The 26,826-nt window shown below is 42.2% G+C and overlaps 1 protein-coding gene across 1 annotated transcript; it reads right to left on the reverse strand.

The window, feature by feature from the left end:
* Positions 1–1,290: 1,290 nt before the first annotated feature.
* Positions 1,291–26,769, reverse strand: LOC124274510. Its single transcript, XM_046709880.1, has 14 exons — positions 26,609–26,769; positions 25,527–25,614; positions 24,175–24,320; positions 22,987–23,077; positions 22,661–22,746; positions 21,262–21,388; positions 16,063–16,149; positions 12,684–12,691; positions 9,916–10,003; positions 6,888–7,036; positions 5,516–5,603; positions 4,680–4,774; positions 2,539–2,665; positions 1,291–1,655 (listed from the first exon to the last, which is right to left on the reverse strand). Exons 1-14 carry the CDS (start codon positions 26,767–26,769, stop codon positions 1,599–1,601), a joined length of 1,398 nt encoding a protein of 465 aa, XP_046565836.1. The 3' UTR covers positions 1,291–1,598.
* Between the last annotated feature and the right edge of the window lie 57 nt (positions 26,770–26,826).

The following is a 26,826-nucleotide window of genomic DNA, read 5'->3' on the forward strand; positions in this document are numbered from 1 at the left end:
CGGCTACCATTACTACTATGACTATCACTACCACCACAACTACTACGGCTACCATTACTACTATCACTACCACCACAACCACTACGGCTACCATTACTACTATCACTACCACCACAACCACTACGGCTACCATTACTACTATCACTACCACCACAACCACTACGGCTACCATTACTACTATCACTACCACCACAACCACTACGGCTACCATTACTACTATCACTACCACCACAACTACTACGGGTACCATCACTACTATCACTACCACCACAACCACTACGGCTACCATTACTACTATCACTACCACCACAACTACTATGGCTACCATTACTACTATCACTACCACCACAACTACTATGGCTACCATTACTACTATGACTACCACCACAACTACTACGGCTACCATTACTACTATCACTACCACCACAACTACTATGGCTACCATTACTACTATCACTACCACCACAACCACTACGGCTACCATTACTACTATCACTACCACCACAACTACTACGGCTACCATTACTACTATCACTACCACCACAACCACTACGGCTACCATTACTACTATCACTACCACCACAACTACTACGGGTACCATTACTACTATCACTACCACCACAACCACTACGGCTACCATTACTACTATCACTACCACCACAACCACTACGGCTACCATTACTACTATCACTACCACCACAACTACTATGGCTACCATCACTACTATCACTACCACCACAACCACTACGGCTACCATTACTACTATCACTACCACCACAACTACTATGGCTACCATTACTACTATCACTACCACCACAACTACTATGGCTACCATTACTACTATGACTACCACCACAACTACTACGGCTACCATTACTACTATCACTACCACCACAACTACTATGGCTACCATTACTACTATCACTACCACCACAACCACTACGGCTACCATTACTACTGTCACTACCACCACAACTACTACGGCTACCATTACTACTATCACTACCACCACAACCACTACGGCTACCATTACTACATACACCGCTATTACATGATGATGAAGACTGTGTACAACACACAATATACATTCTTATATAGACTATATCATGTAATCTTCATACGTTTTATCCACTCAAAACTTTCATCCACTGAAACAAATCACAAACAAAATGTAATTTTAAAATATTTGAAGAATCTGATTTGATGTAAACATGAGTCGCGTACAAATCCATTTACTATCACTCAGCTGTACACAAATATTATTGTGGGAAGACATATGACAAACAACATACTTTTTTAGAATTTTTTTATAAACAATACATATTATTTATACTTATAACAATTAACCGCATTGCTAAATCACCCACATAACAAACTGCTTCACCGTCAACAGCAGACAAGAAGGTTCTTCTAAATTAATATTCATGTCCGCTTGAAAACGAGGCAGCCTCGACTTGATGCCGTAGTGGTTTCTGTTGGTGGAACGTCATTGAGTTTTGGAATGTCATGCTCCATATTTCGTCACACTGTCACGTGATTGTAGACACGAGAATGACCGACGTGACGTGACGTGATGACGACCAAAGCTGTCACAAATCTCAGATATTGTCATACTGACCTCCTTTACCACACTTTACAGTGAAGAGAAAACCGGCCTGCAATGCAAGGGAGATAATTCATGGGTCGCTATCGCACATGCGTGTGGGATTGCAAAACATCATTCTGCACAATCATGTTTTTTATTCAAGAAAATCTAAACAAAACAGCAGAGATTCTGCTAGAGCCACGCCAAAATAGTGCACTTCATTATATTATGTAAATTAGATGAAATCTAATCATGGTAATTTTGTAATAATCTTCGAAAAACAAATGGTTGGTTGTAGGGCTGGGACGGGTAACCCGGATACCTGGGTAATGAGTTGGACCCGGGTACCCGTCTCAGTACCCGGACCCGTTGTGATCATGTGACTAATAGATCAAACAATGCAATATGTTATTCTTTCATGATTAAAAGGTTGTATTGGCTATGAAGATTAAGACGTAATTACAGTCACTTCTTATGAATATAACACATGGTTAAGATATTGCAAAAACTCGAAATTTTAGCTTCCGATCTGAAGAATATGTTGCCATTTCTTACAAATTTGATGTCAGGAATTAACATAACGGGCATCCGGGTAGGGTAGGATAATAGGGGTGGGATACTCAGGTAGAAAATTTGGACCCGTCCCAGCCCTAGTTGGTTTGTTGTTGACGCCGCACTCAGCAATATTCCAGCTATATGGCGGCGGTCTGTAAATAATCGAGTCTGGACCAGACAAACCAGCGATAAACATCATGAGCACCAATCTACGCAGTTAAGATACGATGACGTGTAGATCGATGCTCATGCCGTTGATCACCAGGTTGTATGGCCTGGACTCGATTAATTACACACCGTCGTCTTATAGCTGGAATATTGCTGTGTGCGGCGTCAAACAACAAAGAACCAAACAACTGCTCTGAGCTTGTCATGACTGTACTTGGTGTGGGGTCTACCTTGATGAGACCTGGGAGGCTGGACCACAGATTGAGATTGGGGATAACCTCCTTGCCCTCCGCTTTCCTCACGAACTTCTGCACAGAGACACCGACAGCAACGTACACCACAAGCAGCGACACAAACCTGGAACACCAGCACATCGTATATATAGTAAGTGCACTGGAGACGGGTGCGGGTTCATCCAGCCAAGCTAAAACAAACACATTATTATGAACATGTCTAGAAGACACAGATGTAAACATCCCGCTTGGCTGCTAATTCGTAAAAAGGCAAATCGTACAGCTCTTCTGGCCTACCCAAAAGAACTCATTCGTCACCACTCGCCACTCGCCACCACTTTCCGTAAAGTGCATTAACCCTATTCGGCTTTTCCCGGAATAACACGAGTTGGTCACAAAAGCCATAGAACACAGCTCCGAAAAACTCTATTTTCTATTGCTTGCTTGTTGTTGAACGCCGCACTTGGCAATATCTCGAGTCTGGACCAGGCAATCCAGTGATCAACAGCAATATCTCGAGTCTGGACCAGACAGTCCAGTGATCAACAGCAATATCTCGAGTCTGGACCAGACAATCCAGTGATCAACATCAACATCTCGAGTCTGGACCAGACAATCCAGTGATCAACAGCAATATCTCGAGTCTGGACCAGACAATCCAGTGATCAACATCAATATCTCGAGTCTGGACCAGACAATCCAGTGATCAACAGCAATATCTCGAGTCTGGACCAGACAATCTAGTGGTCAACATCAACATCTCGAGTCTGGACCAGACAATCCACTGATCAACAGCAATATCTCGAGCCTGGACCAGACAATCCAGTGATCAACAGCAATATCTCGAGTCTGGACCAGACAATCCAGTGATCAACAGCAACATCTCGTGTCTGGACCAGACAATCCAGTGGCAAACCGCATGAGCATCGATCTATGCAACTGGGATACGATGACATGTCAATCAAGTCAGCGAGCCTGATCACCCGGTCCCTTTAGGCGCCTCTTACGACAAGCATGAGTTGATGACGACCATTTCTAACCCGGATCTTCACGGGTTTCATCGCTTTTATCAATTCCCTTGTGGAACAGTCTTGGTATTGGTTTGCCCAGGTACGGAGGATGCCCCTGGTGATAAGGGAGTCATAATGGTTACTTGTCTGAGTGCTTAATGCACAGGCAAAATGGGGAAACAAGTTTGTTACAGCGACACAGACCTTCATATATTTCACTTTTCGTTTGCCAAACAGTAAAAACATTTGGGATACTGCGACCCCATTCCATCGTACCCAAGATTTGTTGTTTCGCCTTAGCGTAAAAAAAGCAAAGCTACAAATACGCCGAAGAGCAGGGTTCGATTCCCCACATGGGCACAATATGTGAAGCCTATTTCGTGATATTGCTGGAATATTCCCAAAAGCGGCGTAAAATTAAACTCACTCACCCCAAATCGTGTGTATTGATACTCTTGTATCATTCCCAAATGCCATATATTGCAAGTGTTTTTTATAACACATCTGACTTAAGTGGACATACAATATGACTGAACGCACTTTACTTTATCGTCAGTAACTTAAAGTACAAACATTTGTCATTACAAAATATTCCTGCAAGAGTTTTTACCGTTGGTTTGTTTGATTTTGACGCCACAATATCCCAACTGGCGGCGGTCTGGAAAAAATCTGATGGACCAGACAATCCAGTGATCATCAGCATCATACGATGCGAAGTTAACTAAGTCAGCGAGCCTGACCACCCGATCCCGTTAGTCGCCTCTTTCGACAAGCATGGGTTACTGAAGATTAATTCTAACCCGGATCTTCACGGGTAGGAACGACATAAGGATTAGGATAAGTCATATGCTCATTGTGATTATTTGTCGTATGTTGGCACATAACGTTCATCGACAGTTGTATTTGTCTTGTTGCTGGTTACGGAAAGGGCCGAGTGATGCCGAGTGCTTCTCATTTCTGACGAGCTCAACACGATCGAAACAAATACAAGACATCTTTCACATCGTAAAGAACTAGCACTTCTTCCTACAAAGAGATTGATAAATCCCAATGCTTGCACGTATACGTTAATACACATTGACGTTGTTATTGTGAAGGAAGGGACTTCCCCCCTAACTGTATACTCACGTTATAACGAGGATGCTTCCTACAGACAGACTGTAGGTTACCGTTACGTCCGAGCCGGATGATTCACAGGCGTACTTGCTTGTAAGTGTCATGAGCTGTTTCAACATATTTAATGAGGACATAAAGGTACTGCAGTTCACCTGCTCTTAAAATGCTTATAAGCAATAATTCCAAACAGCCAGTGATTCACGCGACAGTTACAAAATATTTTAGTCTGACGTTTCTGGGACCCTTTGTATGTTTTTCAGCGTAATTATTTAAAAATTCCACTGGGGGTATGGCAGCAAAGTTACACTGCTGTTCAGAGAGAGAAATATTTCAAAGTAATTTTTTGACTATCTGCCTTGGGATTTAATGTAGCTGAACAAAATTTATTTTATTTGCATATTCAATAAAATAAATCCATTTCATGATTCTTAAACCATGTTAAGATATATATGGAAATATAGATGTTTGGAAATATAAGGTGAATAGCTGGTAATAATTACGCTAGAATAGGTCTTTAACGAATATGTTTTACCATTATTTTAGTTGTATCAAAGAAGTTCCACTCTTAAACAGAAAGATTTAACTAAAAAAATAACAGAACAAGAACAAGAAAAACACCCCCCCCCGAATATAACGAAAAAAACCCAAAACCCTCCACCACCCCAGAAAACAAAAAAAACAACAAAAACAAAACAAAAACAAAAACAAAACAAAAACAAAACAAAAAAACAAACAAAAAACACCAAAAAACACCCAAAACACTAAATACACAATATATACTGGGCACTGAAATACTTTTTTGAGACATGAATGTTCAAACATGTTCTACATTACTGAGAAGAACTTACATATTTTCCGCTACTGGCTGGTTTTTCCCCAGTAGCCTTTAGTGTTCCCTCCACCGTCTTGTCACACACCAGGGTAATGATGGCAGTCCTGCAAGACGACTTGATGTAACGGTGTGCATTATGCGTTGTGCGTTGCACGGTGTGCGGTGTGCGCGTTTGTTGTTTGTGAGTTAAGGTCGCACTCAGCAATATTCCAGCTATATGACGGCAACCTGTAAATAATCTGGGCCAGACAATGCAGTGATCAACAGCATCCATCTACGCAAATGGGATATTAAACCAACGGCCTGTATGTGACCGACTCTGGTTCTGCAATATTGCAGAACAGAATCCTGTGAATGCTGTTATCAGCAATAATCCCTGGGGATCACGCTAGCACCCTCAACAAAAATGAGTGACTTTAGTTTTATGCCGCTCTCAGCAGTATTCCAGAAATATCATGGCGGCACACGTTACAAGAAAAAAGGTTGCTTCTGACCAAACCCGGAATCACAAATGGTCCCTAGATACAGTCAATATAGCTGAACCCCTCAAGATCCGGGTTAGAATTAATCTTCAGTAACCCATGCTTGCTGTAGGTGACTAAAGGGATCGGATGGTCAGGCTCGTAGACTTGGTGGAAACATGTCATCGTATCCCGGTTGATGCTCATAATGTTGATCACTGGATCATTAATTTCACAGGCCACAGTTATGTAGCTGGAATATTGCCTGGTATGCCTTCTTTCATTCACGTGCTGCTCACTTACTTGTGATTCAGAAGGATCAATTTATAATTGCTGATGGTGGTGGTGGTGGAATTGGGTTCAACGCCGTGCTTGAGAATATTTCGCTCATATGACGACGTGCATGCGTGTGTATGTGTATGTGCGGCTGCTTGTACTAGCCCAGACTGAAGCTGGTTTTATAGTGCTAGCCCACTGAGATACCATGCCGCAGCGAAGCATGAATACCCCACGCAGACACATTATACTGACTCCGAGCCGACCAGTCCTTGTTGTACCAACAAGTACCATATTTTAACGTCTTTTTTTGGTATGACGCGGTCGGGGGTCGACCCCGCGACCTTCCGCACTCCGGGCGGACGCTCTAACCACTACACCACCGAGGCGGTCTAATTGCTAATGAGGTATATAACAATAATTATTCAAATTGATTCATTCAAGTCACAACTATTGTAGCAGTATAACTTTTTTCGAACAGAATCCGATCCCTGCACGTTTTTGACGAAATGTAGGGATAACAGGCAAAAACGCCCTACACCAATTAATCAGAGCTGAGATTTGTAAACAATCATATAGGAAGAAGCAATAGTGAAATTTACGTCTGTCGGAAGAACACATGTTACCAAACAGTATAAAGCGGAGATGTACCTGAGAAAACCAGCTTCAAGTTCTGATCCAAGGAACGTCGTTGCCGTGTAGGTCAAGGTCAACGCTCCATTCTTCACTTGGAACTTGGCGCTGTCCTGCGTGCCGATGTTAAAGTAGGCAGGTGGATTGGCGTTCTGGATTTGACACGCCTAGGAAGGAAAGCGGATCTTTGTTGTGAATACATGACACGTTTTATGGATAGCAACTTTTTTTAGTCTTTATACGACGATTCAGAGCTAATTCATTCTGCTTCATCAGGTGAATGTGAAGTGAATACTGAGTATGAAGATCTTTGATACGTTATGCCTGCTAATGGACAGATGGCTACTTATGACGTTTGATGGGCGGTGGGGTAGCCTCGTGGTTCAACCGTTCGCTGGTCACGCCAAAGACCGGGGTTCGATTCCCCACATAGGTACAATGTGTGAAGACCGCATCCGTGGTGTAGTGGTTAGAGCGTCCGCCCGGAGAGCTGAAGGTCGCGGGTTCGTTCCACGACCGCGTCATACCAAAATGACGTTAAAATATGGTCCCTGCCTGGCGCTCGGCATTAATGGGTACAACAAGGACTGGTCGATTCGGAATCAGTATAATGTGTCTGAGTGGGGTATTCGTGCTTCACTGCGGCATGGTATCTCAGTGGGCTAGCACTATAATACCAGCTTCAGTCTGGGCTAGTACAAGCAGCCGCACATACACATACACACGCATGCACGTCGTTATATGAGCGAAATATTCTCAAGCACGACGTTAAACCCAATTTCACCTCACCTCACCTTACAATGTGTGAAGCCTATTTCGCCGTGATATTGCTGCAATATTGCTAAAAGCGGCTTAAAACTAAACACACTCACTGACTCACTTATGACGTTTGAACTATTAAGGTTGCTCACAATGATGAGAAGGAGAATATCCAGTACATCCTCTTAGAATTTATTAAGTACGCTACTGTTCATGCTCACAGGCTGCTTTCTAGTCTGACTGACTGACTGACTGAGTTTAGTTTTACGCCGCTTTTAGCAATATTCCAGCAATATCACGGCCTAGTCGGACATGCAACACCGCAGCATACTATCGTAGTGATCAATACAACAGAAATAGGAACTGATTGTTTTGCTAACAAACAAAATAAAAGACTTCACTTGGAAGACATTCTTGCATGCTACAGTAACACACTACGGTGTATTTCACTTGACGACAGGGTTGGCAGCTAGATCAGCAGAAAGGTGTCTCCCTTAAATGTGTTCTCCATTTGTGCAATAGCGAAAGGCAGAATGTGCGTATCGTAGGTGGAACCAGTTATGTCTCCATGGTGACCGCTTCTCTCAGGATGTTCTAGAGGAATGAACTAGGCGTGACACTGGTTTTAGAAGGCTAGGTTCCAAGGCGTCTGACTCCTTATCACAACCGCTCCAATGTCATAATCTCTAACGAGATGTAACGTCGTTTTGAAGCTAAGCCAGCGATTTTTAACCACGATTGTGTCAAAGACAAAGGGAATCACAGCAGGAGAACTATCTTCGACGAAGTCAATGTTTGGTCCATCAGCTGTCAAGGTGGTGGCGTCGGTGATTTTGAATTCTGAATGAATCCTACCGGAGGGAAACCCCTCTGAAAGTCCTGACCATTACTGATCAATTTCATGTTTATCTGCTAAGGCAACTCGCCAATGCATGATTGTTGCTTGAACATCTTCAGCATTTACAAGGGGCGGTGGGGTAGCCTAGTGGTTAAGGCGTTCGCTCGTCACGCCAAGGACCCGGATTCGATTCACCACGTGGGTACAATGTGTGAAGCCCATTTCTGGTGTCCCCCGCCGTGATTTTGCTGGAATATAGCTAAAAGCGGCGTAAAACCAAACTCACTCACTCAGCATTTACAATATTTGGAATCGTCAAGTTTCGACCTCTCCCCACCTTGAATAAAGACGTACTTGGTAAGCATTATGCAAATCCCTGCGACGGAGGACTGTTTAAGCCACCAGGGGGACGCCTTCCACACGATGTCAGTCCAACCAATCCAGCATTGTGTGAGGACTTTAGAAGGGTTGGAAACCTAAAGCAACGAAATCCATGCCCCGTCCGTCGTTTACAGTTAGGCTTAGAGGTTTCAAATCATCCTTGTGTATTCCAGACACACATGTCATGCCCGTTGGTATCCTTGTGGTAAGAGTAGTCGGAGTCTGAAGGTGGTTTGCATCCTGTGTGTGACATATGCTAACTTTCATTTAATGCTCTTCACCTTTACGGCTTTGGTGGTTGGTGGTTTGTCAGGTCAGACACTATCATGTCTTGCTCTCGTAAAGACCACTCTTACACAAACCATCGGGAGACACATCGGATGTCATTTATACTCTTGATATGTCATTCGAAGGATGTCATCCTCGCACCTTGTGTTAAAATATGCCCGTTACTGGAATGTAACCGTTAAACACCTTAAGGCATCTCAGAATGGTTTAACATGAACTAAGGGGAAAATAATTTTTTTATACCTCTAAGATAATTATATCCCATGTGATTTTCATTTGAGAAAATCTATCATGTTATACAGATATTAAACTGTACGCATAGTCATCACTCAATGAATGCTTCCAATTGTTTAGTTTTAAAAATTATATGTCAACCTTTACAGCACTGATGATGGGTACCACAGACATGTTACCCTTGAAAATAAATAAATTTGCTTTTTGATTCACAAATTGGCTACATTTTTAACATGGTAAGAATCATGTGGTTGGAGATTAATTTCTTACCACAGTCTTCATTGAATCCATTTATGTTTACTGCTATTTAGACCCCAATACCTTTTACAATCTGTTGCAGGAATGAGTGATGGATAAATAGAAATATTCTGACAACAGTTGATTGAGTCTGCTTCACCTTTCAGTTAAGTAAGAAAGTCAGTGTACACATCAGTTTATTCACACGTAAAATATACCAACCCATGTATTACAGAAACTACTGCAAGCTGGATGAAACAGTATTCCAGCTTGTCTGTGGGTTGATTGCTAACAACATAAGATACTCACTGCCACATTCTTACAGCCACCCTCTGTGAACGGTTTACATGGGTTCCAGGAAAATTGGTCTCCAGTCGTGGCCGATATGTCTTTAAACCTGTCAGCAGGAATCAAGAGTTAGTTGGCGGATATGGGAAGTTTATCACTGTTTTGATACAAGTTGAAATGTATTTTCTGGCAGCTTAATGAGGTAAGTTCCAGGTGATGTAGATCAAACTCTAGATGATGCGGGACTTACATGTTTGCCAATATTGTGAATGAACCCCGCAAGGACAGTCTGCCACTTACAAACCAAGAAACAAATTGAGGACGAATCTGGGATTCAAGTCCAAGATTATAAGGTTCTGGGACGTCAAGGGGCGCAAGTCTTTACTCAGAAAACCGACTCCTTAAACTACTGGACCACCCGTTCCCCGATAAGAATAGTTCTGGAGAATATCTCTTGGGTTTCTTATAAGGATAAAACGCTTCTCTTTTATACGCCACACCCCTCACAAAGAATGTCATACAGTACAACCGCAGTTCATCACAGGGGCGGCTGGGTAGCTTAGAAGTTGGTGTGTCGGCTCTCCAAACTGGAGACCGGTTTCGATTCCATATAAGAGTACAGTGAAATCACATTTGGGTGTCCTGCAGAGTGATTCAATCTGGGTATATACGGCCTGTAAGTCTCGCGAGGCGCTGCTAGTGGTTCCCGGCTCCCTTTGTGCACGCCAACTTGCGACATGCGAGACGGGGCCCAGCTTACTTCCGGTACCAGATTTCCGGTGACAAGCATACATTCAAGAACCAGTTCTCGTTCCAAATTGCGCGACCGCTAGAACGGGCCAAATGTACGTTGTTCGTCACCGTGAGTACTAAGGTCTCGCGAACTACCGTGACCTACTTACGGGCCCTATTTCTGAAACCGTAAAACTTTCACTTTAGTGGCGCGAGTACTTACCGTGGTCATCTTCCAGTCATGTAATTAGCGGGAATATTCCTAAAACGGCGTAAAACGACATTCACAGTTTCACATTTGCGGAATGAGTACTCACTGTGGACCTCCGTTTTTTCGCCAAGGGAGATAAGTCTACCATGCCATTGTCTCCCATACAAGAACATGCGCTCGTCTTAGCACAAGACTTTATACATTCAACTTGAAGTACGTAAAGTATGATAGCAATGAGAAAGGTAATTCCTCGTTTCATGGTTAGATGTCCAGACTAGCACTCGAGGTGATGGCGGGTGTGTGAGATCACGTGATCACGTGATCACGTGCAGTACATGATTGGGAGTCGTGTTACAGTGCATATAATTGGGAGTGTACTTGAGACGATTATAGCTTAACACTAGGTTCGGGTTACAGCTACAGTTCATTTCGGGTACATTCTTGTCGCTCACATTGAGCTGGGTGTTACTAACGTGTTAGAAAACGACCTTTAATATTATCGGCGGATCTGAACGTCGCCGAACAGTTATATTTATATGTGAGTGAGTGAGTTTAGTTTCACGCCGCCCTTTAGCAATATTCCAGCTATATTACAGCGGGGGACACCAGAAATGGGCTTCACACATTGTACCCGTGTGGGAATCGAACCCGTGTCTTCGGCGAGCAAATGTCTTAACCTCTAGGCTACCCCACCGCCCCTATTTTTAGATAATATTGAGGTGAAATTGTTTGTTTCGAAATCATCTCAAACTGTAAATCTATTGTTCTTTTATGATCGCTATCAACCACACCGTCAACATTGAGTCGTAAATCAGTCATTCAGCTGTGTTATGGAACAGTGGTAGCCTAGTGGTTGAAGCATTCATTCGTCACGCCGAAGACCTGGGTTCGATTCCCTACATTTGGTGCCACGTGTGTAGACCATTTCTGGTGTCCCCGGATGATATTGCTGGAATAGTGCGGCGTAATACCGTACTGATCCACTTCTGTCTTGGAGAAATCATGTATTTCTGTCGATTCAATTCCCGGAATCACTTCTGGAATCTCTTCTGGAATCAAGTTTGGATTTATCTCTCAGACCTACACCATGTTGCGTTTGAAACATAATTCTCAATAATTTTACATTTTGTTCTCTTCTTGCTTCAATTTTACTTGTTTGAAATGAACGTCCAAATGTGAATTAACTGTAACACAATTACTTTGACGTCATCACCATAGTTGAATACGAAATATTACATTTCAAGAGATATCGATAATTTCACCTAGTTTGTGACAATGACGAAATTAATTTCATTTGGCAGTGTGCAGCTATATTTTTTTCGTAAGTTTATATTTACGAACTACTCGAAGTTCTTCTCGAAGTTCTGCATATAATGAGAAGTGTAAATCTGGACCCAGATGCACAGAGCGATCTTATCGCTTAAGACCGTCTTATGTCTATGTTAGAGTATGGGAGACGATCAACCTTTGGGCAAATGGGTCTAGTAAGTGCATGTATTAGCCTTGACTGCCTCTGAAAATCCTTTTTAGAAGAGTTAGCTTCGCTTGCAGAACGTTCTAGACTTACACTAAATGCTTTGTAAATTAATATACATTATTTACCTGAAACAATAACTAATACAGTTGACTTTGATTATGTTTCATGTTGTTGTTACTGGTATGTACTAAACGGTTAATTAAAGAGTGAACTCACAGTAATATCCACTTTCAGTGTTGAATACGATGGGATACGATGACTTGTGTCAACCAAGTCAGCGAGCCTGACCATCCGATCCGTTAGTAGCCTCTTACGACAAGCATGGGTTGCTGAAGGCCAATTCTAACCCGGATCCTCACGAGTTCTCACATTGAACCCTGTAGGGAATCAAACCGGAGTGTCTCTATCATGATAAAGAATGCATATGAACGCTTGTACATACTCCTTGTTGTTCACATAAGATGACAAGTAAAGGTGGTTACACATCAACAGGTACAGTGTACAGACATGGTCAGTCTGATCCACGATCTATCAAGGTAGGAGGTGAGGCGTGTGGTTTTCAAATTATTATGTCTCAAAAGTTATCCTGTGTATGCATCTATATATATAGTCTTACCTGCACATACACAGAAACACACAAACATACATGACAAGCAACCATGGGCCTCCTCAAGTGGTAACTGCTCAGAGGTGGCAAGTTTTTTGTTTGCAGAATTTCAGCCTTTATGGATATTGATGATAGTATATGAGTAACAACATCTCTGTGCTTGACTTATAGTGAGGACGTACTTATGCAAACTTAAATCCGTCCTCGATCAAATTACATTTATCGCAGATTAGGCATTTTGGATCATATGTTTTACTGAAGTGTTTCACCTGTATGTTTAAACCACGTGATTTGGCTGGATCTTTCTCAAAATTACACATAATGTATAATCCACGTTCTCAGTAATGATTTATATGATCTAGAATATCTGTGAAATGCAGGAGTATCTATTATTTTATTCCAAGTCTGGATTTGAATATCAATGTATCTGCCGAGTAATATGACTTATTATTCATATGATAACTCATCAGCATATTCTGTGGCTACCCATGCATATTAAATCCAGAAGAAGAATGAGGACTATTTTATGGATATACAACTTCTTTATTCTGTATAGGCGACGTTTCGACATAGATTCTAATGTCGTTGTCAAGCAAGTGGTACATGAGAGTTAATATTGGGTGATATATATATATATATACATGAGATATGTTTGAACAATAGATGAGGGATGAGTCGAAATTGAGTTGTTTTTATAATAGAAGAGGTTGATAACACAGGATAAAGTAGGTATATAGGAAGCCAGTAAAGGAGATGAACATGGTTGTATATTACATGAGAGATTAAGGATGTTGATGGGTGGCCAGTAGTGAATGATGTACATAGGTTGTTTACATAAGTGATAAAGGGACTATTGGAAAGCCAGTGGTGAAGTGATGCTTACACAATGGATAATGTACAGTGTTAGACAAGGGAAAATGTACAATGGCTGAGTAGGTTTACATGTAATTAATTCAGCAAGTGATGATAGGCCTTGGGGATATCTCATGTACATATATCACCTAATAATACCTCTCATGTACCACTTGTTTGACAACGACATTAGAATCTATGTCGAAACGTCGCCTATACAGAATAAAGAAGTTGTATATCCATAAAAATAGTCCTAATTCTTCATCTACCCTACTACCCGTGAGGATCCGGGGTAGAATAGGTCTTCAGCAACTCATGTTTGCCACAAAAGGCGACTATGCTTGTCGTAAGAGGCGACTAACGGGTTTAGGGTGGTCAGGCTCACTAACTTGGTTGACACATGTCATCGGTTCCCAATTGCGCAGATCGATGCTCATGCTGTTGAGCACTGGATTGTCTTGTCCAGACTCGATTATTTACAAACCGCCGCCGCCATATAGCTGGAATATTGCTGAGTGCGGTGTAAAACTAAACTCACTCATTCACTCATCTACCCAACTTCTAGAATGCCAATCAAAGAAGTATTAAAATCCAGTTTGAAGCAATAACAATTTCACATGCGTCACCCAATTTAAGTCTCCATCCAAATCAGTCCAAATGGTATGTCAATAATTTATATATATTAAATATCAATAATTTGGTTTAATGTCGCTACCCCCTGGCATATACGACATACCACACCTGCCAGGATACTGATGTAAACGTGCGCATTTCTGCAACATTTCCAAACATATACATCCAAAGCAAACATGTGAGTATAATCCAATGACGTGGATTACTTGGAAATGAATGCATTTACATCTATACCAACTTTGTTTAAAATCGTTGTTTTTGTCAATAAGAATGAGTGATGTTTGGTAGACACAGTTATCACATTACATTTCATGAACTACATTGTAACTTGCTTCAATATCTACTTTATGGTCATTTCCATAATATATTTAATAACAAAATGATAAAAATGCCCAACGCAAACACATTTAGACACAAACTGTACTTGCTTATCTGTGTATGGCATCAGTGTGCTTCGATACACTTTGTCTAAAACCTTATCAGTAGAAAACAATTTCAAACAAGTTTTGGATTCAAATATTTTAAGGCATCAAAACGCGTTTATAATTTTCGACGAGTATTCTCTTTTGTAGAGTCATTTTTCAGGGGAGATTATTAAATACCCGATTCTAATATAAAGACAGATATGATGTCATATTCCTAATAATTAGCTGTAATAATGATAAAGGTCACGTCATGATATATTTGGAACTCGCAATTTTGAATTGTAGAGATGTAGAGACACGTATATGCTGAGGCTACAAATCTTTATTCTTGTACATGTACATTGACATAACATTACAATTCTGAATTTATCATTCACAGACATTAGCTAGAACATGTTTAACAATCACAACAATCTGAACGAAGACCTGTACACCAGTCAAGCTTTTAAACACGACATGTTTGTTTTGTTAAACACGTTAATGACCATCGAACAATGTTGATTCGCCGCCAACAAGGTTGATGTATACCGCTAAGTTGCTGAGCTGACACTGAGCTGACACTGAGTGAGTTCGCTAATCACGTTGTTAATTGGGGCTTGGGGGTAGTAAATCAGTTGGTTCAGGCTCACGACGCCGACCTTTCGACTCAACTTTACGGTTGGGTGCAATCTGAAGGTCGACGTCCTGAGACTAGTTTCACTTTGCCACTTAATAATGGATTACGAGGACAATGCAGGATCAAAGTGTTGTTAGAGGAGGATAATCCGGATTATGCGGATGAGAGCGCACCTAATGAGAAGATGACAACAGATGACAGATTTTTATTAGTTGACAGATTTTAGCATTTTTAATAAATACATCGTAAATTCATATAGCATACATTTTTTCAAAGATTTTAACCTAAATGCAATAGGTGGGATGCTGAATCAGCAAACTGCCCCACGGACAGTGTTCCTTGTTCAAGCTGGTGACAGATGTTATCCAGTCGTCGCTCCAAATCCCTGTATTTCCTCTTTTTGGAGGGACGCTTCTGGCCAGCAGCATACTGGACTAGCTTGTTTTCGGTGTTGGTCTGTTCACGTGACAAGAAGGACACAATCTCGAAAATGTTTGGATGAGCCTTGCCGACGTATTTCTTCAGGCGTGAATGCCATCCTTCTAGGTGGTTGTTTGTTCTTGGCCCATCTGAGTTGTGGTGGTTCCATTGCGTCATGTGCAGATCTCCCTCCACCCAGAAGTTGGTCATGTAGTCCCCGAGCTGTCGGCACCGGTCATCATCTGGCATCGTCGCCAAGGTATCCAGCCACAGGTCCTCTACCTGAAGAAGAAAAGATACATAAATTAATGTTACTGAATATACAGGGCAAAATAACACCTTTGTTACACAACCTATTGGGGTGGAGTTAACTATTTGTTTTAACATAACTTACCTCCTGTGCTGGCACCAAAGGCAAGACGGCACATCTCCGGACGAACCTCTTGATCTCGTCATCAAAAAGCAAAGAATTATTAACCATTTATTAAGCATCTGTTATAAAATTCCAAACTTTTCCATTTATTAAGCATCTGTTATAAAAATCTGTGGCAATAACAAAATTTATACATATATAAGAATTTAAACTCTTACCTTAATATCACGCGTGACAGCTTGATGATTGTGTTCATCGTTCACCATGGTGACGATGTCATTCGTTGTTGATGCTGTGGATTTGCAGCCTTTTGCAGTACATATCCAAGATATCCAGTCTCGTTTTCTCTTGCTGACTCTGTACATGAACCCGCCAACAACCAAGTAACGACCGCCGCGGGCTGTAGGGATGAATCTCTGATCTAGCTGTGCATTTGCCATTTCGAAATCGAATGTGAATCCTTTGGCCGTTCCATAGATATTTATACCAAAGATATGAACATTGTTCAATATTGGCACTCTGCTAAGTGTTATTGTAAACTTTTCAAGTGACATGAGTTCACCCTCAAGTGACCCGTGCATGTGCGACGAGTTCACCTTATCAAAACATCTAGAGTAGATTACCCTAAGCCTAATCAGAACCTAAACTTCAAAGAAAACCGCAGGTCGGCGTCCTGAGACTAGTGGAAAATCGAAAAGGTCGGCGTCGTGAGACGCTATAGCCGTTAATTCGCTACTCACGAGTTCGTTATTCGCGTATAATTTTAATGATATTATAAAGGACTGTTGACAGGACTTTTAAATTTGTTCGCTATATCCGTTTGTACGCTATATCCGTGTTCGCTATATCCGTGTTCTACTGTACGTGGAAACTTGGATCTCCGTGATATGTTACCAATTACGTCATTACGTCACTGACGTGGACGCTGCACGCTAACGAGCCACTGCTGGTAACATAATGCAGTTACATTACCAAACCACCGAAATACATGCTAGTTTCTGTCAATATGGTAATAATTAGTGGTGGTCCAATTGATTGAAGATTGGTCGTAATGACTAAACGACCAAGCAATCGATCACATTTTTGTCATAATCGAACACAAACAATTTTGGAACCTTTGTTTGCATTGACAATATTTATCACAAGGTTGGTTTTGTTTGTTGCGTTTCATAAGCACTACAAGCTCGATCCAAGTCATGGTTACAATTTATCTTGAAGACTCCAGGAAATTTATGTTCCTAACATATTAGTTATCCTTTAAAGACACGAAATTTGCCAAAACAACAGAAAGCACTACATGTTTTTTTCTTCATTTTGTGTGCATTAACAAATATAACCAAGTCAATTTGATAAATAACGCTAACCAACTATTTTCGATGATTGATCGGATGTAATGAACCAATCATCAATTATAAGATTTTAACCAATTCCCAACACTAGTAATAACCCATTTACCTATGTCCGAACATTTAGGAGAGAGTAAAACATGGGATACATCTAAACATGGTCATACGATTTTCAAGGGTATTTAAAGAAGAGTCATAAATGAACACCATTTACAATTATTTCAGATGTTATTAATATATAAAAACGATGGCCATATAAACACACCTTGTCATATCTGTTCATAGTCTCCCAACCCATGAAGATCCGGGTTAGATATTTCATGACGGCCAAAATGTTGAAATGGGCGGCCAAACGTTAATCATTTGGGCCTCGGATGATACGTTCATTTCCAAACATGGTTAATTTGGGAAAAACGGTCTTCGTGTGGTGAAAGTGACCGTTGGCCCAGTGCCCATTCCGTGTAGTAATTCATCAGACTCTCACATATTTTCTGCCTCCGGCTTTCTGGTGAGGTTCCATCACACAGATGTGATATGATGTAGGGATACATGACATAAAACAATATTCACTCACTCAGAGATCAAACCCCAATGAAACGAAGACATAATGTATGTAAAACTTTGTTTTATTTCACGTTTTCATACGGGGAAACGTGACAATGACACTGTCTCAAGAATTAGCCTGAAGCTCACATTAAATACAACAAAACAAACAAAACCCAAAACCCAAAATAGTGCAACAGAAAACAATAGTACAACAAATAGTACAACAGAAAACAATAGTACAACAAATAGTACAACAGAAAACAATAGTACAACAAATAGTACAACAGAAAACAATAGTACAACAAATAGTACAACAGAAAACCAAACAAACAAACCCCATAATCCGGATAAAAACGTTCCAGTTTCTTGTGACTTATTGTAAAGCTGGTTGGTTATGGGGCGGTGGTATTTTATAGTTTTGGTTTTTGCTTACATGCCTATGAAAATAGTATTGACTCTCGTGTACCTCTTGTGCTTGATCAAATACACTTTCGCTCATGAAAATAAATGTAATGGCAACAAAACCACGGCTTATACCGCTACAACAGCTTGCGAATATGACGTATTGTGACCAGCGTTACCATTGTAATAAATACATCCAAGAAAGTGGGGAAAAATGTATTTAAGAAAAATTCAAATAAATTATTTGTGTTGTCTCCATGCGTGTATGACCGTTAACGCCCTTTGACCCTTTCTATCCCTTCCCCGACACTTTTCCTCATTTCTGCATCAGTTAACATTAACAAGCTGACATCAGTATCTCCGAAGAATTTGACTAGCCCATACACATTAGAATAGCGGTCGACTCAAGCTTGGGTGGTTGGTTGCGTGGAGGTGGGGGTCACGGATCTGTCCTTCACTTTCCTCCAATCACATATGAGCCCCAAAATAACTCCGTTTATATATAAGGAGGCTGCGGGGTAGCCTAGTGGTTAAAGCGTTCGCTTGTCACACCGATTCCCCACATGGGTGCAATGTGTAACGCCCATTTCTGGCGTTCCCCGCCGTGATATTGGCTGGAATATTGCTAAAAGCGGCGTAAAACCAAACCATTCACTCTCTTATAGATGGTATGACGAGTATCCATGTAATCATTGTCGGATTAAATGTCAAATTTCAAACCCATGTTCCCTAAATAGCGGTACGAATTTCGCGGAATTGGCTGCATCCGTGCGCCCAGATGGAGCCAGCAATGGAGCAATGGGTGGAGCCAGGAGCTAGATGTTGTCGTACGTCTTGCTGGTTGACCGCCGTCCACAAAGGCTGACCGTGAATAACGCACCATCCTAAAATCAGAGGATGTTCTGAATCTTTTTAAATATAGAATATATGGTACATTGTAGTTGCATGATGACCCATATTCGTTGAGAAAGTTATGTTGATATTTGCCGATGTACGTTATCTAAAACGTATACGGAGCAGAGGTTATTTATTATCTTTGGAGATCGGCCACTGGAACAATTCTGACAAGAGTTGCACAAAATCTGACCTTCCTTTAAAGGAGAAAGAGAAATCTATTTATCCATGTTGTATAATACTAAAAATAATATTATCCAAACGTTCACTAACTTCATGTTACACTGCAATCAAAATTAAATATTTTAAGAGTCATGGATATCACAAAGACTTCAATTGTCAAGTGTGTTTGTGCTAATGTCCAGCTGTTATCCACCAAGCACGTACAAACAATTGAAGGCGACAGATGAGCATATTTGTTTGTTTGTTGTGTAACGCCGCACACAGCTATATTCCAGCTATATGTCGATCTGTAAATAATCGAGTCAGGGCCAGACAATCCTGTGATCAACATCATGATTTTGCCTCAGACGTGATGGGGCCAGTGGAGATCCGGGGTAGAATAGGTCTTCAGCAACCCATGCTTGTCGTAAGAGGCGACTAACCGGATCGGGTGGTCAGGCTCGCTGACTTGGTTGACACATGTCATCGGTTCCCAATTGCGCAGATCGATGGTCATGCTGTTGATCACTGGATTGTCTGGTCCAGACTCGATTATTTACAGACCGCCGCCATATAGCTGGAATATTGCTGAGTGCGGTGTAAAACTAAACTCACTCACTCACTTAGACGTGATGGCGAAAAACATGCAAAATCCATCCACCTTTTAACATTACGCCGGAGTTTGTTTGTTTGTTGCAAACAATATTCCAGGTATAAGGCGACAGTCTGTAAATAATCGAGTCAAGCAAAGAAACAAAGAAATCATGTCTTATTGTGTGCCTGGTCGAATGTATTCACCCTCGTCATGACAAGCAGTTGTCATAATAGAGAAAAAGCTATGAGTGAGTTTAGTATTACGCCGTTCTCAGCAATATCCAGCTGTATGGCGGCGGTGTGTAAATAATCAAGTCTGGACCAGACAATCCAGAGATCAACATCATGAGCATCGATCTGGGATAGATGGCATGTGTCAACGAGCGAGTCTGGTCACCCGATCCCGTTAGTCGCCTCTTACGACAAGCATGGGTTACTGCCTAACAATGTCAGTTCACAAACCAATGTCACTTCATCTGCTTTTCTCTTTCTTCACCACCAATGACCAATGTGTGTTAAGTGTTGTCCAAAAGAAACCTTTGAGAAATCGGCTACCCATTGTCCACTCATTTATGTGGACAGGAGCTCAGTCTCACCCAGGTTTAATGACAAGCAAGCATGAGTAGGATTTTACGGTACAATATTCCAGCAATATCACAGCAGTGGACACTTAGAAGAGCTTCATATGTCTACCAATGTGCCTTCTGCATGATGAGTGATCGCTTGGAAACCACTAGGCCACCCTAACGCCCCAAATACATGGTGAGGTGTCTATCACTTGGTATATGAGAGGACCAGTGAAGATCCGGGTTAGAATTGGTCTTCAGTAACACAAGCTTGTAAGGAACCGACTAAGGGGATCGACTCGCTGACTTGGTTGATACATGTCATCGTATCATGCTCATGCTTTTGATCACTGGATTGTCTGGTCCAGACTCGATTATTTAAAGGCCGCCGCCATATAGCTGGAATGTTGCTGGGTGTGGCGTGAAACTAAACCCACTCACTGGTACATCAGAGATTCGTATACAGTGTATACAGCATTATATATCATTGCTAATACCGTTATATACTCACCCTGATAAGTCCAGGTAGACCTACCCAGAACGAATAGTTGGGGAAGATCTCTCTCCCTTCTGCCTTCCTCGCGTATTTCTGGAAGCCAACCCCCACACAGATATAGAGAGCTGCACCCACTAACAGACTGCAACAAAGGATTGGCATTACTAGTGAGTGACCCTCACGCTTGCCTTTCAAGCGTAGTACAGGCCTTAACAAAGTATTTTGAGATCGCCAAACTGACGCGCGTATTTCAGAAATCTTACTCCACAATTATTATTCGTCACTTGGTTGTGCGTGAATTAAGTTTTACACCGCTTTAAACTCCAGCAATTTCTCGTCGGGGGACACCTGAAATGGGCTTCACACATTGTACCCATGTAGGGAATCGAACTAGGGCCTTCGGCGTGAAGTGTGAACGCTTTAACCGTTAACCCCACCGCTCCACGTCACGACGAACCATGTGGGACAGAATGAAACATACCATTTGTCAAGAGCCTAGTCCTTGTATATTTGTTGTTTTTAATAAACAATGACGCTTATTTAAGACACATTTGATGCGAAGCTGTCCCTGGTCATGGTCAGATGGTGAGGGTAGGGTTTGAGGATATGCTGCGTTATACAAGATATCTCGTGACGTGTTAAAAGTTAAATTACACGATGACAAACTGTTATTATGATCATGTATGTGTAGTAAGTTGGTGTGGTCTTGAGTTGATTTTAGCGCCGATTTGGACTGCGCTTCATCTAGGTATATTACAACGTGTCTGCTTCATGTGGGAGGAACGCCCGAAGTTACGACTGCGGTGAAATTCACCGGCAGGGGTAAATGATGACAAACCAAGATAAATAGGTCTAGGATCTCTCCCTGTCCCGCTCTTTCCTCTTTATCCGCCTTTGTCTCTTTATGCCTCCAGACTGGAAAATTGCTGAATTCACTCACTCACTCACTCTTTCTGCCGCTCATTTTGTTTCTCTCCTTCTGTCTCTCACGTTTCTGTCTTCCCTTCTCTCCCAATACCCGATCTCCCTTTCTCTAAATCCCTCCCCCACTCTGTCTTTCTCTGCCTCTCTCACTCTCCCTCGCCCTACCCATTGTCTCTACCCGTCTTAATTTTTTTCTCTCTCTCCCTCTTCGACCTATTATATGTCTCACTATCTATCTCTCCACTCTTCCGCGTGTTTCTGACTCAATTTCCTTCTCTCTCCTTCTCTCTCTCACACCCTATCCACCTTGCTGCCATTCTCTCTACATCTTCCTCTGTACGTCTCCCTCCCTCTCTCACTTTCTGTTTGTTTGCCTGTACCCTCCCCACTCCCGTGCAACCCCCTCACACACACACACACACATACACCCCCTAGTAAAGTCGCTGAGTATAGTAACCACGCCTACTGCCGCGCAGCTCATGGTGCTCACATGATGTCCAGGACGGTGCCGACAGAGATACCTCCTTCAGAGGAAGGGATGGCCTCACATGCGTACTTGCTGGTCAGGGTCATCAGCTGGAGTGAAGAATGTGTGGTGGTCCGTTAGAGGTCCGTTAGAGGTTAGGGATTTGTGTGAGAACATCATGGTCAAAATGGGCATGTTCCCGCACGGACGATTTGTTTTCTGGGATAAGCTAAATTTTTCGCTTAAATACCACCCCGCTTTCTTTTAATTCCAAATTACATCATATTGTTCCACAGTAATATTATGTTTCAAAGCAAAAATCGATGTGCATTGACTTAACGTTAACTCACATAAACTGCACTTCCGGCTGGTGTCTCTCCATCAACGGTTAGCTCCCCTGGATCATTGCTTTCGTCACAGACTAATGATACTTTGGTGGTTCTGGAATAGCAGAAGTATATATTTAGAATTGTCTGCAAAAGAAATGATTTATGCTGCATAAACTAAGGTGTTAAAGTAAAAGCAGCCCACTCATTAAGACTCCCGAAAACAGAGGGGCAAACGTGCGTGTCTTAGTGTGGATTCTCCACGAATTGACAGCTCGTGTCTCAGTATGGTTTTACACGTTCTTTTAGCAATATTCCAGCAATATCACGGCGGGGAACACCAGGAATAGTCTTGACACATTGTACCCATGTGGGGAATCGAACCCGGGTAGCGGGTAAAGGAGCTGGCATCCTGTATTACCTTTCGTTCAATGTGAGAAAGTGCGATACAATCTGCGGGCATCAGTGATTGAGTGTGTGAGTGAGTTTAGTTTTACGCCGCTTTAAGCAATATTTCAGCAATATCACGGAAGGGGACTGAAGGCATCAGTAGGTCTGCTTGCCGAGGGCATCACCCATTCAGCTACTCTTTGCCGCTAGCTTTAATAAGCCACACCGCATGGTTAACCTGAGAGCAGTCATTCGCTTTGCCGGCGTATATAGGGCCCGTAAGAAGGACACGGCACTTCGCGAGACCTTAGTTCTTCCGGTGACAAACATCGTTTCATACCATTCGAATTGTCTCAGGCTTGTCAGTAGACAGTAAGGAACCGTTAATCCTTGCAGGAATAACAAATTTCCGATCTAACCATTCCCAAATTAGCCAACTATAGCTTACGACTGTCAACAGCTGTGACAGCCAAGCATGGTTGTACACTTCGTCCGGTCTAGTAGAGTCATATTTGGCGGTCGCGCAATTTGGAACCAGGGCCTAAATTTTCGAAGCTCTCTTAGCGCTAAGATAGTCGTAAGTTAATGTTAGGGTATGGCACTTACGACTATCTTAGCGCTAAGAGAGCTTCGAAAATCTAGGCCCTGAACTGCTTCTTGAATATACGCTTGTCACCAGAAATCTTGTACCGGAAGTAAGCTGGGCCCCGTCTCGCATATCGCAAGTTGGCGCGAGCAAAGGGAGCCGGGAACCAGCTTAGTACCGGAAGTAGTGCCTCGCGAGACTTTACAGCCCCTATTGTGCATTACGTTTATACTCACCTGGCTGTGTTTGGGGCCCCAGGTTGATCAAAGAATGTGTCAGCATTGTAGGTGAGCTTCAGACCCTGATCAATACTGAAGGTTGCGCTGTCTTGGGACCCAATGTTGAAATAGGACGGGGGGATGAGATTCTGTATTTGACAAGCCTGAAAGACAAACAACACAAACGTTGGAGTGAGTGAGTGAGAAAGGTTTTGCGCCGCTTTTAGAAATATTCCAGCAATATCAGGGCGGGTTACACCAGAAATGGGATTCACATATTGTACCCATGTGGGGAATCGAACCCAGGTTGGCGTAACGAGCGAACGCTTTAACCACCAGGCTACCCCCCAACCTCCCAACCGTTGGAAACTCCGTACACGCATTTAGCCGCTTCGCAAGGCAAGGATGTACACTCGCCCGTGTCAAAGTCTAAATCAAATCATGTTATTCTTCACTATATGTCTGTTCAATATATGGCAGTGGACACATTCGCAAGACGGCGGGCGATTTGTTTTCTAGTTATACTTTTATCCAAAATACCACCAAATGAGGTGGTCAGGCTTGGTTAACACATGTCATCGTATCCCAATTGGGCAGATCAATAATATGATGTCAATCACTCGAATATTTACAGACTGCCCTCAAACAAACAAAGAGGTGAGGTGAAATGGGATTTAACGTCGTACATTTCGCTCATATGACGACGTGCATACGTGTGTGTATGTGCGGCTGCTTGTACTAGCCCAGACTGAAGCTGGTTTTATAGTGCTAGCCCACTGAGATACCATGCCGCAGTGAAGCATGAATACCCCGAGCCGACCAGTCCTTGTTGTACCCATTACTGCCGAGCGTCAGGCAGGGACTAACGAGCAACATATTTATCGTCTTTTGGTAGTACGCGGCCGGGGATCGAACCTGAGACCTTCCGCTCTCACGGCGGACGCTCTTACCTCTAAACCACGGATGCGGTCTAGCAAACAAAGAAACAAACAAATCATGTCTTCTTCAGTCACAATGGCGAAAAAGTTTAGTTTTACGCCGCACTCAGCAATATTCCAGCTATATGCCGGTGGTCCGTAAATAATCGAATCTGGTCCAGACAAGCCAGTCTTCAACAGTATGAGCATCGATCTGCGCAGTTACGATACGATGCCATGTGTCAACCAAGTCAGCGAGCTTGACCCCCCGATCCCGTTAGTGACACGGAATGGGTCAGTAAGTTTAAATCTCACTTGCATTTTACTACAACTGATGGACAGATATATGAGGCTGCATTAACATTTCATGGAGATTGTACCGACAATCAATGCCGTTTCACGGGGTTGAAATTGGATGAGGTGAGTCTAATAAACGTAAAAAGCGTGACTGACCGCTACACCCTTGCACTTTCCTTCTGAGAATGGCTTGCAGGGATTCCAGGAGAACTTGTCCCCGCTGGGTGCTGGAAAGTCTTTAAATCTGCAACAGTGGAATGCATGAGGACAAGTTCAAGGTGGTGGTGGTGTCACCGAAAAACTAGACGCGGGCATGTGCAGATCACTATTAACACTAGACGTGTGAATATGCAGACAACTGTAAATACTAGACGTGTGAATATGCAGACGACTGTAAACACTAGATGTGTGAATATGCAGACGACTGTAAACACTAGACGTGTGAATGTGCTGACTATTGCAAATACTAGACGTGTGAATATGCAGACGACTGTAAACACTAGACGTGTGAATGTGCTGACTAATGCAAATACTAGACGTGTGAATGTGCAGACGACTGTAAATACTAGATGTGTGAATATGCAGACGACTATAAACACTAGACGTGTGAATGTGCTGACTAATGCAAATACTAGACGACTGTAAACACTAGACGTGTGAATATGCAGACGACTGTAAACACTAGACGTGTGAATGTGCTGACTATTGCAAATACTAGACGTGTGAATGTGCAGACGACTGTAAATACTAGACGTGTGAATGTGCAGACGACTGTAAACACTAGACGTGTGAATGTGCAGACGACTATAAACACTAGACGTGTGAATGTGGAGACGACTGTAAACACTAGACATGTGAATGTGCAGACGGTTGTAAACACTAGACGTGGGATTGTATATCTTGTTACAGCACTGTTTATATGATATAGCACTGTCCGTACAATGACATTCAACTCCCGTTCACTGAATTGACAAACAATATCTGAACCTGTTTGTTAATAGGGTCTTTCCAGAGGTTCAGGCATCTTTCAATTTTATCACCCTCTCAAATCTACAAGAAACGTCCTTTCTAAATACGTAGCTATCAAGAACAAAACAATTAGATTGAAAATTCCATTGACTCTAATGCAAAATATCACGTATATAGTTAAAGTGTGAGATTCACAAAATGCACACAGACAGTGATTTGAGAACATGGGTTGTATTAAGCGAGGCGAATGTAAAGGAGTGGTTTATTACCTGGGTCCATTTGTGCCTGTGAGAGGAGTCAAGTCCACCACACCTTTGTCGGTTTTACAGGAACAAGATGTTAGTTTGTCACATTTTGTAATTTCTCCGAACGAGACCAGGGGTAGGACTGTTAATGAAATCGCCAGGATCACTTGATAACGAGTCGCCATGTTGGGAGAGGTATTGAAACGACCTGTCCTAGGGTTCGAGTCATGTGATGGAGGTGT

Source organism: Haliotis rubra, unplaced genomic scaffold (genome assembly GCF_003918875.1).
Source record: "Haliotis rubra isolate DU_JTF1 unplaced genomic scaffold, ASM391887v1 Scf104, whole genome shotgun sequence".
In the NCBI taxonomy this organism is placed as follows: domain Eukaryota; kingdom Metazoa; phylum Mollusca; class Gastropoda; order Lepetellida; family Haliotidae; genus Haliotis; species Haliotis rubra.

Coding starts and splice junctions, on each gene's coding strand:
- LOC124274510 (XM_046709880.1), bottom strand. CDS start 26,769: ATGGCGACTCGTTATCAAGTGATCCTGGCGATTTCATTAACAGTCCTA. Junction 22,747..22,986: donor CAGCCGGAAGTGCAGTTTAT/GTGAGTTAACGT, acceptor TCTTCACTCCAG/CTGATGACCCTGACCAGCAA. Junction 1,656..2,538: donor GCCTCCCAGGTCTCATCAAG/GTAGACCCCACA, acceptor CTTGCATTGCAG/GCCGGTTTTCTCTTCACTGT.